The sequence below is a fragment of the Caretta caretta genome, chromosome 5 (genome assembly GCF_965140235.1).
Source record: "Caretta caretta isolate rCarCar2 chromosome 5, rCarCar1.hap1, whole genome shotgun sequence".
NCBI lineage: Eukaryota > Metazoa > Chordata > Testudines > Cheloniidae > Caretta > Caretta caretta.
Window position 1 is genome coordinate 134582376 of NC_134210.1, and position 20170 is coordinate 134602545.

The 20170-nt window shown below is 42.2% G+C and overlaps 1 protein-coding gene across 9 annotated transcripts in view; it reads left to right on the forward strand.

The window, feature by feature from the left end:
- Nucleotides 1-20170, forward strand: part of ZNF462 (zinc finger protein 462) — a 108053-nt gene that overhangs the window by 48362 nt on the left and 39521 nt on the right. For 6 of the 9 annotated variants that reach the window (XM_048851932.2, XM_048851938.2, XM_048851936.2 and 3 more), the window contains exons 2-7: nucleotides 1498-1749; nucleotides 2581-8057; nucleotides 9102-9266; nucleotides 10910-11181; nucleotides 14411-14529; nucleotides 18678-18869. In XM_048851932.2, coding sequence (XP_048707889.2) covers nucleotides 1530-1749; nucleotides 2581-8057; nucleotides 9102-9266; nucleotides 10910-11181; nucleotides 14411-14529; nucleotides 18678-18869 — 6445 coding nt within the window. In that variant the 5' untranslated portion in view covers nucleotides 1498-1529. The remainder of the gene's footprint in view (nucleotides 1-1497; nucleotides 1750-2580; nucleotides 8058-9101; nucleotides 9267-10909; nucleotides 11182-14410; nucleotides 14530-18677; nucleotides 18870-20170) is intronic. The other 3 variants (XM_048851928.2, XM_048851930.2, XM_048851931.2) reach the window with 3 other exon arrangements.

A 20170-nucleotide genomic window follows, 5' to 3' on the forward strand; every position in this document is an offset into this window, starting at 1 on the left:
GCTAGCTGAAAAGAAGCTGGTGCAGTGTTCATTTTCTTTATGGGGTACTAAGGAGAAAGGGGACAAAATGCAGTGTGCACAGTAGTGTAGGTAAACATCTGGAGTGTCTGTGTGCGCAGTCTGTGCAGCATTTGACTTGACAGAAGTTTATTTTAGCAGGCTATCAGGAGGAACATTCTTGTATGTAAAATCCTAATGCAATGCCCTCTTTTATTGCATTGACATAATATTATTGGACTTTGATCTTGCTGTAGAAGTAATTTTATATTCTACAATAAATGAATGGAATTTTCATCATAAAATATTTTGGCTGCCGTTCCCTCTATCAGATCTCTGGAAGTCCTAGGTTAATCTAGCCCAGTGGAGCATGTGGGAAACTTAAAGAAGTAATTCATTCATTAAGATAATAAGTTGCTACTGTGCCCAAGAAACATATGAGGTAGGAGGACCTCTGCCTTTGACTTTTTTCCCTATGTTTATATATTCTTTCTTCTACAGCAATCCATAAATTTTGAGCACAGAGACAAATTCTCCCCCAGAATTATGTCTCTCTGGATTAACTGGTCATGTACTGAACTACATTGACTTTACCAAGATCAATTTGTTATACCGTATATCAAATTAGGGTTTGTGGAGGAATCTAGGAAGTCATGAAACTTTGGAGCGGGGTCTTTTTTATTCATATTTCCATTGTGCTGTTGCAATGTTTTTATTAAATGACAGCAGAAATCCCTTCCTCTCCCGTCCACCACCCCATCAAAATCCTGATCCCAGAGACAGGGTATAACTCTGGGGATAATTATGGGAATTCCAGCCAAGAATGTAGCTCTCTTCTGTGTTTGGTGGAATTGTTAAGGTGCAACAATCTATCAAAAGTCAGTGTATCCAGATCTCTCACTGCCATATTGTCTCTTTTTTCCATTAAGGTCAAAACTGACTAGATGTTTTAAACTAATTGAAAATGCAAGTTTCCAGGGGAGGCTTTTTAGTCTTTGGCAATGAAGTAGTCAGTAGTTGTCTAATCTAGAGGAAGGTTAGTGCTGGTTGAAAAGAGGCAGAAATCCTATTTTCTAATAGTAAAGGTCAGTGCATGAATGGCTGGGAGTAATGAAGCTGCTCAAATCACATGTGCTTCCCTCATCTTTATTTGAGACAGACTGTCAGTGTAACAATAAGCCCAGGCAGAAAGAACCTGAGTAAGGGAAAAGCCAAGAAGGCAAGGTCTACTGAATCAACATCCATTTGTCAGAAGGCTTGAATATTTGTAGAGCCCAGCTCAGCAACTCGTGAGCCATTTAGGTAGGATTTTCTGTTAATTTGAATTTCCTTGATGCCTTTCAACATATTGAGCAAAAGTTGAGTTCTTACTTCTGTAATGTTAGCATTTCTGGAGGTTACTAAACCTTATTGCTGACCAGCTTGGTTTTATATATTAGTCAGGGTTCACTGAATGATGTTTCTGTAACAAGTGCTTCTCCCCCATTCCTTTTCTTTCAGAATTTCCTGATGTGAAAGTATTATCCAGGACCATGGAGGTGCTGCAGTGCGATGGCTGTGATTTTCGAGCTCCATCCTATGAAGACCTTAAAGCTCACATTCAGGATGTTCACACTGCTTTTTTGCAGCCAACAGATGTTTCTGAGGAAAGTCCTAGCCAGCCAAGGTCTGGCTCCATGAATGCTAGCAACCAGACAGAGGTCGAATTTTCTTCTGTAAAAGATGAATTTACAATTGCAGATGAAATTGCAGGTAAACGTAAACCTCTCTCTTTTTTGCTGCCTGTCTTGGCATATTTTAATTTGTAATTTTCATTAATTTTATTATAATGACAGCAAAGTGAGTATTGTCTGGTTACTGCCTTATCAGTTCTGATTACTGCTTTGTATCTAACCACTGAAATGGGTTGGGGATTTATCTGTTTTTTATCATCAAGAATTTTAGAAGTTATGCATTTATTTATTTGGGGTGAACGTCTGAAACTAATGTCAGGTTTCAGAGTAGCAGCCGTGTTAGTCTGTATTCACAAAAAGAAAAGGAGGACTTTTGGCACCTTAGAGACTAACAAATTTATTTGAGCATAAGCTTTTGTGAGCTACAGCTCACTTCATCAGATGCACTCAGTGGAAAATACAGTGGGGAGATTTATATACATAGAGAACATGAAACAGTGGGTGTTACCATACACACTGTAATGAGAGTGATCACTTAAGGTGAGCTATTAACAGCAGGAGAGAAAAAAAAAACCTTTTGTAGTGATAATCAAGGTGGGCCATTTCCAGCAGTTGACAAGAACATCTGAGGAACGGTGGGGGGCAGAATAAACAAGGGGAAAACTAATGTGTTTATTTAAAGAAACTTTGTTTTAGAAGTAATACATAGACCACGTTACGTCCTATATGTCAGAGTTTTGCAGCAGGTACAGAAGAGAATCGTAAATGAGATAGTCCAGTGTATTGCATGCACTGGAATACTGATGGACCCAATGGGATGTGATTTTTGTTGAATATTGTATTATATCATTGAGTGGTAGGTGGAGAAGAAATTGTATGTATTTATTCCTTGTGGGTTTTTTTCTTTTAGGGCAAAATGCAGCTCAGATGGGGACTGGAAGTTATTATAGCCATAGCCAGAGTTTTTATAGCCAGCACATGGCCCCAAATCCTAAACCAACAAACAAGTTTTTCCAGTGCAAATTCTGTGTGCGTTACTTCAGATCCAAAAACCTTCTCATAGAACATACCCGAAAAGTGCATGGCACACAAGCTGGAGGGAGCTCGGTGGGACCGCCTGCTGCTGGATCCTTAAATTACAACATCATGATGCATGAGGGGTTTGGCAAAGTTTTCTCTTGCCAGTTCTGTACCTACAAATCGCCAAGGCGTGCAAGGATTATTAAGCACCAGAAAATGTATCACAAAAATAATCTAAAGGAGAGTTCAACTCCCCCTACTGCCACAGCTGCCATATCTGAGTCTGCATCCGCATCCGTGCCGGTGCAGGAATCCTGCAAGGAGCTGCCTGCTGAAGTAGTAGAGCGTAGCATCTTGGAATCCATGGTCAAGCCTTTAACAAAGTCTAGGGGCAACTTTTGCTGCGAATGGTGTAGCTATCAGACCCCTCGAAGGGAACGCTGGTGTGACCACATGATGAAGAAGCATCGCAGCATGGTAAAAATACTGTCAAGCCTGAGACAGCAACAGGATGGAACCAGTTTGCCTGATGTGCAGAACAAAAGTGCACCAAACTCTGCCCCAAACTCCAACTATATCTCTATGAATGCTACAGGACGTGAGATGCCGAATGCCAACGTCTCAAACTTCAGAGGCTCCATGAGTAACTCCCTTATCAGACCCAATTCTTCTACATCTTCAAAGTTTTCTTCTGTGTCTTATCCTCAAATGAAGCCTAAGTCCCCTCATAACTCTGGTATGGTTAATTTGTCTGACAGATCCCGCTATGGAATAGCTGACATGACAAATTCTTCTGCTGACCTGGAAACTAATAGTATGCTAAATGACTCTAGCTCTGATGAAGAGCTAAATGAAATAGACAGTGAGAATGGCTTGAACTCCATGGATCACCAGACCTCAGGAATGTCTGCAGAGCAGCTGATGGGATCTGATGGTAACAAATTATTGGAAACAAAGGGGATCCCCTTTAGAAGATACATGAACAGGTTCCAGTGCCCTTTTTGCCCTTTCCTCACTATGCACCGCCGAAGCATCTCCCGCCATATTGAGAACATCCACCTCTCTGGGAAGACGGCTGTATACAAGTGCGATGAATGTCCTTTCACTTGTAAGAGTTCATTAAAACTTGGAGCTCATAAACAATGTCATACAGGTACAACATCAGATTGGGATGCTGTGAATTCCCAGAGTGAAAGCATAGCCTCCTCTCTGAATGAAAGCACAGTGTCTTATGAAAGTGGAAATATAAATGGCAGGAAGTCAGGCGGAATGATGGAATCTGTGCAGCAGCAACAGCAGCAGTCCCCTCAACCCCACTCTCAGCACCCCTATAAATGCACGCTGTGCAACTACTCCACAACTACTTTGAAAGGTCTCCGAGTTCATCAGCAACACAAGCATTCTTTTTGTGATAACTTGCCAAAATACGAGGGACCATCATCCAATGCTCCACAAGAGAGTGAGGTGGATGCCCATGCTGCCTCCAGCACTGTGAAGAAAAGCCAGACCTCAATTCTTGGGTTATCATCTAAAAATAACTTTGTAGCTAAGACCTCTCGAAAACTGACAAATGACTTTCCCCTAGATCTATCGCCTGTGAAGAAGCGAACTAGAATCGATGAAATAGCGAGCAACCTACAGAGCAAAATTAACCAAAACAAGCAACAAGAAGATGCAGTGATTAACGTAGAGGATGACGAAGAGGAGGAGGAAGACAATGAAGTGGAGATAGAAGTAGAATTGGACAAGGAAGAAGAACAAACAGAGCCATTGATGGAGGTGTCTAGTTCCTATGCACCCCAGCAAATGTGGGGAAGAGATACTAATGATTCTCAGAAGGAGACTAATTTCAGGAACATGCCGCATGATTATAATTCCACCAATGGGGCAGAAATTGAGCTAACTTTATCTGAAGATGAGGAAGATTATTATTGCTCTTCTGTCAACATGAAGGATCATCAAGGGCCTAATGCATCTCTTCTGGGCAGCCAGTCGAGTATGTATGGATCTGATCAAAACAGTGAAAACGCAGAGTTTAATGATTCCGGACGGCTTTATTATTGCAAACACTGTGACTTTAGCAACAAATCTGCGAGGAGTGTTAGCACCCACTACCAACGGATGCATCCTTACATTAAGTTCAGCTTTAGGTATATATTGGACCCTAACGATCACAGTGCTGTGTACAGATGCCTTGAATGTTACATTGACTACACCAACTTTGAAGACCTGCAGCAGCATTACGGTGAGCATCATCCTGAAGCTATGAATGTACTCAACTTTGATCATTCTGATCTGATCTACCGCTGCCGCTTTTGCTCTTACACTAGCCCGAATGTTAGAAGCTTGATGCCGCACTACCAAAGAATGCACCCAACTGTTAAAATTAACAATGCAATGATATTTTCAAGCTATGTAGTCGAGCAGCAAGAAGGGTTAAATGCAGAGTCGCAAACACTGAGAGAGATCTTGAATTCTGCTCCCAAGACCATGGCAACTTCCACCCCAGTGGCCCGTGGGGCTGGAGTTCCTGCTACATTTAACAAAAATGCTTCAAAGAGTTTTAGTCCAGAATGTGAAAATCAGAAAGAGCCTTCAGTTAATAGCGTTGTGGTGTATGACTGTGATGTGTGTTCGTTTGCAAGCCCTAACATGCATTCTGTTCTGGTGCATTATCAGAAAAAACACCCTGAAGAAAAGGCTTCATATTTCAGGATTCAGAAGACCATGCGGGTGGTGTCTGTCGACAGGGGTTCTGCCCTAGCTCAACTGTCCTTTGAGCTGGGAACTCCCATCTCCCCAAAACTGTCCAACATGGCTTCACAGCCACCACCTCCCCCACCACCACCACCAGACCTCACCACTGAACTCTACTACTGCAAGCACTGTTCATATAGCAACCGCTCGGTGGTGGGAGTGCTCGTCCACTATCAGAAAAGGCATCCAGAAATAAAGGTCACTGCGAAATACATTAGGCAGACGCCCCCCACAGCAGCAATGATGAGGGGTGGTGAAATGCCACCTGGCATTCAGAGGCCACCAGCGTCTATGCAGCTGAACAGGGGCAGCTCTGAGAGCTCTGTGGCTCCCCTTGAGAATGAAATGTTCTTCTGTCAGCATTGTGACTATGGAAATCGGACCGTTAAAGGCGTGCTCATTCATTATCAAAAGAAGCATCGTGACTTCAAAGCCAATGCAGATGTGATCAGACAGCACACAGCCACGATTAGAAGCCTTTGCGATCGTGGCCAGAAAAAATTGTCCAGCAGCATGCCTGCGCCCACTTCCAATGCAGAGCGGGACAAGGCTAAACTAAGAGCTCTCAAATGCCGGCAGTGTTCCTACACGTCGCCTTATTTTTACGCACTGAGGAAGCATATTAAGAAAGACCATCCAAGCCTGAAGGCCACAGTTACATCCATTTTACGATGGGCATTTTTGGATGGCTTAATAGAAGCTGGTTATCACTGTGAATGGTGTATTTATTCACATACAGAGCCTAGCGGTTTGCTCGTGCATTACCAAAGGAGACATCCTGAGCATTATGTTGACTATACATACATGGCCACTAAACTCTGGGCAGGTCCAGATCCTTCCCCTCCAGCCCTAGTGATGCCATCAGAGGCAAAAACCTATAAATGCAGAGACTGCATTTTTGAAGCATCTTCCATTTGGGATATTACTAATCACTATCAGGCTTTTCATCCTTGGGCCATGAATGGGGATGAATCTGTGTTGCTGGATATCATCAAGGAGAAAGATGCTGCTGAGAAAGCTGGCACTCAGTCCGATGAAGTTGGGACTAGGGTTAATTCTGAAGACCAGATAACCACATCACAGATGGAACAGGACGTGGATTGTACAGAAGACTCCAGCCTCCCCCAAGAAAAAAATGTCCAGCTGGCCTCTGCAAACCCTGCGATATCCTCCACGCCGTATCAGTGCACAGTATGCCAGTCTGAATACAATAACTTGCACGGCCTCCTGACACATTATGGCAAAAAACATCCTGGCATGAAAGTTAAAGCTGCAGATTTTGCACAGGACATAGACATTAACCCAGGAGCCGTGTACAAGTGCAGGCATTGCCCTTACATTAATACGCGCATCCATGGTGTCCTTACACACTACCAGAAACGGCATCCGTCAATAAAGGTCACCGCTGAGGATTTTGTGCATGACGTGGAGCAGTCTAATGACATGTCCCAGAATGATGTGGAAGAAACAAGTAGGATTTTCAAGCAAGGGTATGGTGCTTACAGATGCAAATTATGCCCTTATACCCATGGCACTTTGGAAAAGCTTAAAATTCACTATGAAAAATACCACAACCAACCTGAATTTGATGTGTTTGCGCAGTCACCACCAAAGGCGTCTGCGGCCATGGAGCCGGAGAGTACCCCTGAAATAAAGGCTTCTCCGGAAATTGCTGCTGAGGACATCGGAGAAGTCGCCGTACCAGCTTCTCATTTCTCCAGCTCTCATCTCGTGTCTCACACAGTATTCCGGTGCCAGCTGTGCAAATATTTCTGCTCCACCCGGAAGGGGATAGCCAGGCACTACCGCATCAAACACAACAATGTCCGGGCGCAGCCGGAAGGCAAAAACAACCTCTTCAAGTGTGCTTTGTGTTCCTACACAAACCCCATCCGCAAAGGGCTTGCAGCACACTACCAGAAACGGCACGACATTGACGCTTATTACACTCATTGCCTGGCAGCCTCCAGGACGGTAAGTGACAAGCCCAGTAAAGTGATCATTCCGTCTCCTCCCAAAGACACCTCTCCTCAACTGAGCGAGGAGCTGAGGAGGGCAGTGGAAAAGAAGAAGTGCTCGCTTTGTTCCTTCCAGTCCTTTAGCAAAAAAGGCATCGTGTCCCACTACATGAAGCGTCACCCTGGTGTTTTCCCTAAGAAGCAGCATGCGAGCAAGCTAGGGGGCTACTTTACAGCTGTGTATGCTGACGAGCATGAAAAGCAGATCCTAGGTGAGGAGAGAAATGATTTTGAAAAGTCTGAGGTGGAGAATGAGGCTCAGGAAATCGAGTGGCTTCCTTTCAGGTGTATAAAATGTTTCAAACTGTCCTTCAGCACCGCCGAGCTGCTGTGTATGCATTACACTGACCACCACAGCAAGGATTTGAAGAGGGACTTTACCATACTGGGATGTGGCACCCGCTCTCAGAGCTCTGCCTACCAGTGCAAGCACTGTGATAGCAAACCGCATAGCATGGCAGAGCTGGCCTCGCATTTGAACAGTCACAATGAGGAATTCCAGAAGCGTGCCCAACGTCAAGAGAGGAGGAAACAGCTTTTGAGCAAGCAGAAATATGCAGACGGTGCTTTTGCAGATTTCAAACAAGAGAGGGTAAGAGAGTGTGTGTGTGTGTTCTCTCAACAGCCCCAATCCCTCCCCGCTTCTTCTTATTAGTGTCCCCATGCATGTGCTCTTTGGCAGCCAAACGGCTACAAGCAAGCAAGTGACTTAGTGGGCCAATGAGTTCTATAAATCAATTAAATGCTCTAGCTTGATTACATCTGCCCCCCCCCCTCCCGCCCCCTTCTGTATCCCTTTCTAGAGCTTCCTAGGGGATTGCTGTTTCCTCCTCTCCTCCTATGAGTAGCCTCCTTATCTGGCACTTAATTATGTGACTTTCTATTACAAGGCCACTGGCCTGTCTCTTTCCCAATCCCCCTGGTCATGATTCCTTGTAATAACACAAATTTCCTTCTCAGGAATAGCCTACTCAATAAGACATGGTGTCAGCAGAATGGGGGTAATATATCTGACATGGGGCCTCATCCAAAGCCTATTAATATCAGTGAGTATCTTTCTAGTGACTTCAGGCTTTGGATCAGGCCCCATATGAACTTTGGACCAAATTTTGTTCTGTTTCACTGGTGTAAATCTGGAGTAACTATTTACCATTGCGAAGGAGTGACTCATAGTTTATATCAGAGTCACCCAATTACATGGCATAATTGGGCCATGTAATTAAAAATTAATAAAATTGTCACTAGGCAGAAATTCAGAGTTCATACTATGGAAATGTTTTACCTGTATATTTTAAAGGCATTAACGAGGGCTAATTGAAAACTTGAGAGGAGATTTTGCAAACCAGCCTAAGGGATTTAAACACATTATCCATCTATGTTAATGGATGTGTGTGTAAGTCATTTAGACGGCTTTGCAAAATCTGTACCTTTGTCCTTAAAGTGCCAAGAGAGTGGGCCTTTTTCTTTTCTATTTCAACAAACAAAAATGGCTTGCCTAATTGTTTTGGTTTTAAAATCCATGCTGTCTCAGAGTACGTTTGTAATCTCTCTCTTTTTTTTTTTTTTTTTTTTGGTTAAGTTAGTTCTGGAAGCAAATTTCAGTGTCTTTGTTGATTATACTGATGTGTTCCAACAGACATTCGGTCACTTGGAAGATGTATCAAAATTTAAGGAGAGGAAAGTTGTTGGATACAAATGTAAATTTTGCGTGGAAGTTCATCCCACCCTTCGAGCCATCTGTAATCACCTTCGCAAGCATGTTCAGTATGGGAATGTCTCGTCTGTGACAGCTACCGTAAAGGTGAGAATGATAAGAACTGGCTATGTGTTTGTTTGAGATTAAAGCCTGATCAAAAAACTCACGGAAGCCGATGGGCAGACTCTCTCATTAAGTTCAATTTGGATTAGGTACTGATTTACTAAATCCATCATCCAAATCTAATGGACAGTTTTCTGTGTTGTCTCTGGATTATTTTAATGCTAGATTTTTTCAGACGTTAGTTACAACTTTCTTCTACCTTTGATTCAGGACATGAAGACTATTTTTTGCCACTGAGTGTATCCCATTTCTCTTGCATAAAGGAATTTGTCTTGTCCATGGTAGAAAGCGTAGGCCTCTGAGCAGGAAGCTCTTGTCCAGCTGTTCTGGGCTACTTTTCTACTATCTTTGCCTCTGAAGACAAAATTTTCAGAAGAGGAAGCCTGAAGTGTGCATGCACAAATGTACATGAAATTGTGTGTTACATGCTTGCATGCGTAGTTACAATGACACAAGCAAACCCGGTGTTTGTATCTGCAAACAGCCATTCAGATGGCTAATTAGTCATTTACCGGAGCCATTGGCCCAACTAAAGAGGCCAATTGTAAATGCACTTTAGTTTTCATGTGCAAATGGACTTTTGCTTCTAGGAAATCAGGTGTGCAGGGGAGGACTGGGGTTTCCTACCTAACAGCAGGTTCTTCAGGATATCAACTGGGGCGTGTGCATGCAATCGTGCCGCAGGAGCTGTGAACACATTCCTTTTGCTGCAGTGAGAATTCAGAGTGGGTTGAGTAGCAGAGCTGACCCCACAATCCCGTGTTTCTAACCCCTACTGCATACTGCGATAGGGCAACTAAATCCAGAAGGGTCTGAGCTGCTCTACCTAAGAGGGCTTTTATTATTTTGTTGTCCTTTCACTGCCCTCCCCTTTTGCTTACGTGATGCTACAAAAGAGATTGTTCCTTTTCTCCTGCCCAGCTATCCTTTTCAAGCGTAGCTTACAGGACCGTTGCCATCTTTTTGAGCAAAAGGAAATTACTTAAGTAGTTGAGCAAGAAAGCTGAAAACCAAGGTCAAATGAATGTGGTGCCACACTCTCTACCAATTTTAAGCTGCTGATCACAACAAAATATGTGCCATGGTGAATAATATTAAGGGAGGGGAACAAGAAACAAGTAACTATTTCTGAAGAGGAGTAATGTTTTCATAGAGTGCCTGTTGTTTCTCATGAATTTAGTGCTGGTGGAAAGTGTCTGCTCAACAGCCCTGGAAAGGGGAGGTCTGGGTTAGCCCAGAGGCAAGGACAATGCAAGTTTCCTCCATACCACCTTCCTATGTGTCTCTAACCTGTTTTGTGGGGTCCACTTCCAGGAGTTAGACGGTAGTTAGTTCAGTTTCTACTCCAATTCCATGGCTTTTATGATGACATTGACAATATTACTTAGGGCCAGTTGTGAGATTTAGTCTTTTTTTAGAATAGATTTGAAACTGGGGGACCGTTTCCTGAAGGAAGCTATTGATGATATGGGAACAGTGCAGGGATATCTTTAGAACATGGATGTAGTCGGATTCCAGGAGACATTCTGAAAAGGGAAGCTTAGATGGGAAAGTTAACACATGGGGAAGACCCAAGGCAGAAGGGAGAGAGAATTGATGGCTTTGGGGGGGTATGTGTTTTTTAGCAGGAAGCGGAAGATTCTTCAAACACAACTTTGGAGGGTTTTGAGGGAGCAAAAGACCATGGCATGGTGGAATTTACAGAAGCTGAATCTGGAGCATCCTTGGAAGATGAAACCAGGCCTGGGGGATACCACTGCAGCCAGTGTGACCGGGTTTTGATGTCTATGCAGGGTCTGCGATCTCATGAGAGAAGTCATTTGGCTCTGGCCATGTTTACCCGTGAAGACAAGTACAGCTGCCAGTATTGCTCCTTTGTCTCTGCTTTCAGGCACAAGTAAGTTTTTGCAATAGAAGTACAGACCAGTGATACTGTTTTCATATGTGCTGACATTAATGGGGGCACTGTACACTTGAAAACTGGACACCTTTACTGTTTAACTGCTCCCCTGCCCCTTTTTTCTAGTTTTCAGGTATTCACATTCTTCTGAGTCCCCTTACCAATGTCTCTGATTCTTTTCATATTTTTTTTTTTAAATATTCATTCTCCTTTTTTCTGTGGGGGAAGAACACACAAACAAAAGGGGCAAACTTCCTACACAGAGGAAACAATGAAACTGACCTTCTACGCAGTGCTGTCAAATTAATAAAATAAACAGGAAAGAAAAGAGGGAGATACTCATAAATAAGGAACCTGGGTGTTACCTATAGCAACAGTTTTCAGATAGCAGTGTGATTTTTTGTTGGTGGAGTTTTGTTGGGTTGATTTAGAGAGATGTAGTCTCTTTAATGCTGAGCAGTTCTCAAGAGCTGAACTTAAAAAAATCTTGATTTTTTTTATTGTGTTATGTAAATTGTTCTATGAAAACATTATCCACAAGAGTATAGGGCTCTTCTCTGAATGAGTTCCACAACATATTCCATTTTCTGATGCAACAGATTAAGTATTAGCAGAAATAAACAAACTTCTCACAAAGTGTGTGCTAAAGGTTTTCTTAGATTAGGGAGAGAGGTAGCTGCTTAATTGGCATTTTAAACTTTTTGAAGGCCTGCCACAAAGAAATGTACTCTGTAGGATTCGCCCACACCAAACCCCCATTGACAGGCTTGAGAACACATGCATGCTTCATCTATCCTCCAAGGAGACTCCTACTCATCCAACGAAGGAGGGAAGAGCCATGCTCTGTTCTGTCTGAAACATTTGTGGCATCATCCACAGCATCGTAAGTCAGGCTTAATTGTGTCTGCTCTGCAACCAAATCCATACCAGGGAGAGAGCAGGACACAGAAAACAAATCTTGTGTTCTAGACATGCGACACTTCCACCAGCACCCTAAGTGTGTCCAGCTAGGTTATAACCATAATCTGTTTTACAGGCTCTGAGAGGTAAAAGGACAGGGGCATCCCCCGGGGAATGTGTGTTGGGCACAGGGGGCCTCTTCTGAGCAGAGGTGTTCCGATACTGAATTGGCAGGCCTTGGCAGGACTGCATTGGTGGAATACAGACTGTGCCACTTTAAAAGTGTAGGGAGAACCACTACTCTCTGTACTAAAATAATCCTCCTCCTCCCCCCACAACCCCCCCCCAAAACTCTAGCACTGAGGTTGCCTGCACTCTTCCCTGGCAAGTGTTATATTGGCTGTGAGTGAAGAAGATGCTGGGGTTAAATAGGGAGGATCAAGCTGGAGTTCTATAAAATTGTGGTTGCTATAGAAATAGGTTCAATCAGATATTGTGTGACTATCTACGTCATCTCTTTAACTTGGGTAAAATAGGTAATTGGGAGAGAGAAAATCCGTAGTACAAGTTTAAAAAAAAAACAACACCTAAATAAAAGCTGATTGGAAAAGAATCTCAGAGGTGGGACCTATGGTTTGAGTTTAATTGTATGTGGTCCTGTATGGACTAGTATTATATATTATACCTCTTTGGATGGACAATCTGCTTTAATTGTTAAGCAAGCTTGTTTCCTTGTCAGGTATTTAAGACGGGGGTTTTGTTGTTATGTGAAGTATCGACGCAAATGGATGCTCCGCATATTTTATTCATTGAGCAGATTTGTTGATTTCACTGGACTGGCAGTAATTATAGCTCCTTATTGAATTTACAATAACATTATTTTGCTATGAAGTGCTACTGTAAATAGACATACTGTACATTTTGTTACTATCAGGTTTCAGAGGAACAGCCGTGTTAGTCTGTATTCGCAAAAAGAAAAGGAGTACTTGTGGCACCTTAGAGACTAACCAATTTATTTGAGCATGAGCTTTCGTGAGCTACAGTGAGCTGATGAAGTGAGCTGTAGCTCACGAAAGCTCATGCTCAAATAAATTGGTTAGTCTCTAAGGTGCCACAAGTACTCCTTTTCTTTTTACTATCAGGTGTTAATTTGAATGGACTAAGAATGCAGCTTTTGCACCGATGGACAGGCATTTTTATAGATTAGGCTCTTTTTGTGGTAGTACAGGATGAAAAATGTAGCAGGAACTTCTGCATTGTGTGTGAAGGTGCTGATATTTAGTAAGAATTTGCCAGTTTAAGTGAAATACAAGCAAATTTGAAAATAAAACGGAAGCACTTCTGAGACTAAAGACTGTTTCCCCCATCCCATTATCCTGTTGCCATGCACCTCTTGCACATGCAGGCTGAAAGTAGGACAAGAGTCAAACATGTTAACATACCATGAGAAGGGGCTGTTGTTGGGGATATGTCTGGTCCAGCCTAAAGTTGGTGCTTGCTCGCTTGAGATTTGTGAACTCGGGAAGATCAGATGGTTTAGAGAAGCTTCCAAACTCTGGGGTTCTTATTCAGATACTATGATGTTCACCTAGTGCTTCATTCTTCTAAATCAAATGTAATTATGAATTGAGCTGTTATATAAAGATTGATTAGAAAGAGTCTGGAATCTGAAAGGGTTTCTTAACCCCCTCTCTTGCTTTGACTTCTCACAAAGAAGATCCTAGCATAGATGTTTCCTGCTACCCACACTTTTTTCTTGGGCTCCATGCGCTGTCTTCCAAATCTCTCTCTAAAACCATCTTTTTTTTGCTCCTGGAACTCCTTGGTTGGCTCCTGCACAGCCTGCTGGCATCTTCCCCAGAACAGACTAGTCCGTTTCTATTCTCTTTGCCAAAAGAAGGCTTCCTCAATAGAGCAGGTTGAAAAATTTCAAAACTTGCTGATTGGAGGGGGAAAGGGGGCAAACTTTTCACAAAGACTCTTGCCAAACCAAAAATTGCTGTGGTTTGTTTGGTTTTTTTTTAACCAGCTCTGTTCCATAGCATCTATCCTGTTACACTCTGGATAAGACTGATTAACACCTGATTTTTCCCAATTATCATGTTTAAGTGGCTTGCATTCTGCATAATGTTGGGCTCAGTTCTCCCACCCTTCCTCACGCTAGATACTACCTTGCTTTGCAAGTTGCCTCACAGGATTACGGTGCTACCCAGCATGAAGAAGGGTGGCAGAGTCTGGCCCGTTAGGTTTTCAGCCTGGCATATGAAGTAGTAGCTGAAGTTATTTAATATTTTGTGTTTCCTTTTTCTGCCTCTCCCTTGCCAAGTTTGGATCGCCATATGCAGACTCACCACGGACACCATAAACCATTCCGTTGCAAACTCTGCCCATTCAAGTCTTCCTATAATAGCCGCCTGAAAACTCATATACTCAAAGCTCATGCTGGTAAGTCTCTGTCAATTTTACAATGCAGCAACTATAACAAGTGTCTTACTCTCTTTGCCACTGTTGCCAGTTAAACTTTTCATTGCCAGTTTTGGTTGGGACTTTCAAAGGTGGTTCAGCACTGGTCAACTCTCTGCTCCCGTTAAATTCAGTGAGAGTCTTAACATTGACTTCAGAGGGAGCAGAATTAGGCTAACACTGAGCACTTCTGAAAATCCTGCACTTTTTGTTTCTAAAAGTGTGCTCAGTCATTCAGCTTCTAGTAATGGTGACCAGTCACGTTTGATACTCATATGTTGATGATCTGCTGTTCTGATATGTTTATATTTTAAATGACTCCTGAAATGAGCTGGGATTTGCATTTTGGACTGTCATGTGTTGGCTTCAATGTGCAAACTGAACTTGGAGCCAGATCCTCAGCTGGTTTAGACTGGCATAGCTCCATTGACATAAATGGAGCTTATGCTGACTTACACGAGGTGAGGAGTGAAGTATTTTGTAGACTTTTTTACCCTGCTGTGTAGAATATGTACATACACCCAACACACTTGTGATAGTTGGGAATTGGGAAAGTGATACGGGGAGGGAAAGGATCACAGCAAAATATTGCACCTGTGACTGTCTAAAGGTATGAGACACAAGATTGTTCAGAGACTGATCTTGATTTCCTGCCCGCAGCCATGTGACATATTTCTGCATTAAAAAGGTTATCACAGGACTGGGGTCAATATCTACTTACTCCTTTGGCTACTGTTACAGCTTCCTTTAAAAAAAAAAAAAGGCAGATCAAATCAAAAGCAGATAAGTAGGCTGTCAACCAACACTAACCACCACACAGTAAACTAGCTAATTACTAAAACCCAACGGTGTTAGACATCTGTCAATAACTACATCTCTGAACCTCCAGGGATTGCTGCTTACATGGTCACATCTTGTTCTCATAGCAGTTCCTTCTGCCTGTTCTGCAGTGGCACAGTTAATACAGTAAAATTGGTTGTAGCCCACTAACAAGAAGTTAATCTTTCCTGTTAAATTCAAATAGATCAAAATTAACCTTGGACGAAGGGCAGTCAGGAGGCGCCTATAGTTTGGTGCTGCTCTGCATTCTGTTTCCTATATTGATTGCAGATTTCACACTTGGGCACCTTATCTGCAATGGCAGCATTCATGCCAGGCCCTGTTCTTACACCTCTCAGTATATGGCTGGGCACTGAGAATTAGTTTTAACGTTTCTGGCCTCGTGCTGTGTGGGATTATGAGATACCCATTTTAAACAGCGATTTCAGTTTGTATACTCCCAATAAGTTTTCAAGTGTGGAGGTGCCTGGATGTTTTTGTTGGCCGTCCATTTAGAATTAATCTCTCAAGGTTGGGCTATTTTGTATTTCCTGTTTGAGCTTGTCAAAATTTAGTTTAAAAATTTGTAAGTGAGCCATATTTCCTCCAAACTCCTTTTTCTATAGATTCTTGATTTTGCTATATATAGGTGATCTTGAAACCATGTCTGCTCTGAGAAACTCCTTACAGGGCCTGTATCTCACATTTTGGAATTTTGTGGTCACTTTCTGGAGTGTAGGTGGTGCTTTGCACAATGGTTTGTGTAATAGGATTTCCAAAGTTTCATGGTCTATTTCTGCTTCAACCAGTGTCTACCAAATAGACATTCATGAAACCAAAAAGTTGCTAGCATTTTTTTTCAATCTAAGCATAGCTCTGTTGTGTTTTTAGTCAGCTCTCTGGAAATATAAGTAATCACCTTCCAGGAAGGCTACCCCCCAACCCATGTGAGTTTGAATCAACCAAGATCTTAGACTCGTTCTAATCTCAAAATATTCCAGTTTTAGCACTTCCATGACAGCTTTTTTTTTTTTTTTTTTTAAATTTCCAAAACTTTTTCTCTCCCTGATCAGACCAGTGCTAATCTGTACAAATTTAGAAGTGAATTTGCTTAGATACGTTAGCCTGCTTCTTATTCTGGGTCTTTCCATTTGTACAATTGCCTCCATCTTTCTGACTCTGGTCAAACTCCATTTGTCATGGAGTACGTACTTTACATTCACGCCTCTCTGGCATTTGTTCCTGTTCAATGTAATGTTCTTTCTTTGGCATGTTATGGAACGTTATGTGGTGCCTCTTGTGGTGTTGTTGTCTTCACCCCAAATCAGCAGATCGTTTAAACAATTACTTCCACCCCATCCACATTCTAAATAATCTGGATCATGATGCTTTGGTACATCTCAGGATCTGAGACAGTCCCAAAGGGATATTATTTATATATATATATATATATATATATCTTCAAAATGGGGAGTAGAAGATAGGTCTTTGTAGTTTTTCTATTGTCAGACTTTCAAAAACTCTTGCCTTGCATCCAAAACTGAAAGTCCTCTTGCATTTTGAAGTCCTAGATACAACCACCTCAGCTGTTTTCATAGAGTAGTGCTTGGGTTTGATAACCTTATTCAAATCTTCTTGATCCATAAGAGTACTTAACTTGTTTGATTTCATTATGATATCCTTAATATTAATAAAGTCAGTTGGGGCCTGTATTTATTCAATAACATCTAATTTTACCATATCGTGAAGCTCATCCTTCTTGATCACTGTATTTTGGACAGCATGCTGGTGTCTATGTCAATGGGATGCATTACATCCTTAATGCGTCCTGTCCCACTAAGCAACCAATCATATTCTGGAAGAATAACATTTGCATATCATCTGTAAATGTGTTGTACACCTTTGTTAATCAGCATTTGCAGATGGGACCACATGAGAATTCTTGTTCCACTACTTCGTACTCTGAGTGGTCTGTCCTTCTCCAGATACACCAGTGTGTGCTTGCCATTGTCTTTTACTAAAGAAGCTTAGCTGTTGTTGTTTTTTAATTTTAGCACAGGGTGGTCTCTAACCTTTTTGTTTATGCTTGCTGTGATTATGTTACACTGGGCTCCAGTATATATTTTCAAATTCTCTTTTTGTTTATTTCCGTGTCACAAACCCAGTCTGTTCCAGAACCTTGTTTTCTAAATTTATGAAGAGACCCCCCACAAAAGAATTGTTTCTGCATCTTCATTATCAAAGCTTTGTCCTCCAGCTAATGTTCATAAATACTTTACACTTATTTTTGTCTTGTTTTTTTGTGGTTTGTTTGTAACCCATGCTTATTCAGTGTGGTGCTTTGTTCTCCCTTCCAAATAAGAGCAATACTTGCATGTGTAACACCACAACCCTTGTGTTGGACAACTTTGCTTTGTGTTCCAGTTGCCTCCGCACTTACTGCAAACAAATCTGGTCTCTCCAATTTGTTTATCCTTGTATTCCGTCTTTATGGCTTGGAATGTACTTAGAATTACAAGCACTTCTGTTCTTTCACTTCTTCTTCTTAATGCTTTCCATAACAGTTTTCGCTAGCCTTACAAATACCCACATTTCCTAGTAATGTCATGTCCATTTCTTGTAATAACCTTGCCTTGATCTGGTTATCACTTATACCACACATAATTCACGTGACTTAGCTTTGTTACATGATGACCAATGATCTTGCCTGACAGCTTGTTTCATGTCAGGAAAATATACCTTTCCCAGATTGCCTGGATCACGATATTCTTGAAGATTTTGAAGGATTTTGGCTAGCATCTTGTAATGCCCTTCGTGCTCCTTCTGTAATGCTTCCGGACCTGCCGCATGTAGCAGTATGGAGGATTCCACCCTCTCCAATGACTGTGAAAGGCCTCTTGCTTCCAAGAAAATTTGGAAGTCCTGTGCCCACCGCTTCCAGCTCTCTTTCAGCTTGAGGGATTCAATCAGCTCCATTTCACCAAAGATTGTTTTCTTCCAACACCATGCAACAAAGTTGTGATGCACGGGAGTGCTGATGAGAGACTGGTCTTTATTTGCTGGCCTCTAGTCATGTGACAAGGGGGCCAGGGTTTCAAAAGGGCAATACCTTTGTCATATGGCAGGTGTCACTATCCATAGACTCCAGTACCGACTGTTCCAACAGGAAAACTAAATAGCTGGTTTTCTTTGGAACCAGTCTTGCACCAGAGGAGTCAATGGGAGTTTTGCCATTGAGTTCAGTAGGAGAAGGATGGGGCCCCATTATTTCTTTTGTGAGCTGATGACTTGCCTGTATTTCGCTCACCCAGGTGAACATGCCTACAAATGCTCCTCCTGCTCATTTTCCACCATGACAATCAGCCAGCTGAAAGAGCACTCCTTGAAAGTGCATGGGAAAGCACTGACACTACCAAGACCCCGCATTGTCAGCCTTGTAGCCTCACTCGCCCAACACGCCTCCAAGAACCACACTCCTGCTGAAGAAGTGGAGGACTCTAATGGTAAGAGGTGCCTCAGAGCAAGATCCTAACTGTCTAAAGTGCTGTTTACACACCCACCCACCCACACACATATATTAAGGCAACAGCCTGCCCCAAAGGCAGTTTCTTTGGTCACTTTGTAAAGGAAAATCTGAAGTTCCTTCTAAAACGAGAATAAATTTGTTTGAAGCTTTAGTATATGATCTACGGAAGAACCTCACTAATTCATGCTCCTCTAACTTGTCCAGCCCATAACTGATATTCAGAGTATGTCAGGTGTCTTCATTTCTCAGCAAAGTTTTATGGGGGAGATTTTTAAAGACACAATTAGATTCTTAACTCCCACTGAGAATCAGTGGGAACAGGATATCTAACTCCCTATCTGTGCCTCTGAAAATCTCCCCCTAAAAGCGACAGGATGTGTATAAAAGAAGTCCAAAATATTGGCTGTATCAGGATGGTGGGTAAAGATGGTGAGTGAAGTCAAAGAGGCATTGTTTTCCCACCTCCCTTAAGCCCATTGTAGGAGAAGCATGCTGCTTGGGGCTCTGGGAATTTTGGTCAGTGTGGTTGAATAGAGCAGATGCAGAACTGGAGTATGGATGCTATATATGACAGAGACCCTAGCAAGCTTATAGGGAGATAATGCAGCTGCAGTGTCAAGCTCCACATCTTGAACCCCCAGGCCGGCAAGGGAGTTGGTACTTAGGCAAGAAACTACTATGGTTCCTGAGTGAGCCATATTGACAAAGAAAATTGATGCACAAGGGGCTGGGCAGAAGTTCCAGCTCTGTGTAGATCTTCCAAGGTTGTCTGGGATTTCCTCAGATCAGATTTTCCATGGAAAAGCTCGAAAGAAAGAAATGTAATATTGTTCCAAATATTCCATAGAATGTTCTGGAATTTTGTTTTGTTTTGTCGTTGTTGAAACAAAAAGTTTCATTTCTAATCACTTAGTGTTTTTGGAAGAATGGGGGGAATGGGAAAGAATGAAAGAGGACTAAACCCAGAAAGGCAGAAACCCCAAAAGACTAAAATAGAAACTGTTTTTTTCAAAGAAAACTTGTAAAGATGTGAACAGCACAAACATGTTCCAAAAAGGCTGTTTTGTTTTTTTTTCTTTTTTCAAAAACATCCTTTCAGTGAGACAATTTTGACCAGCCCTGTTCAGATCCCTTCCTTTCACAGAATGGTGTCTGGCACTGGGCAGTGAATACTGACCGAGCTACTACTAATGCCATTTTTGCTAATACGAAGCTAGTCCAATGAGTAAAGTATATCTGGTGTGCATTATTGCGTTTTAAAAAAATATTTCTGTGACT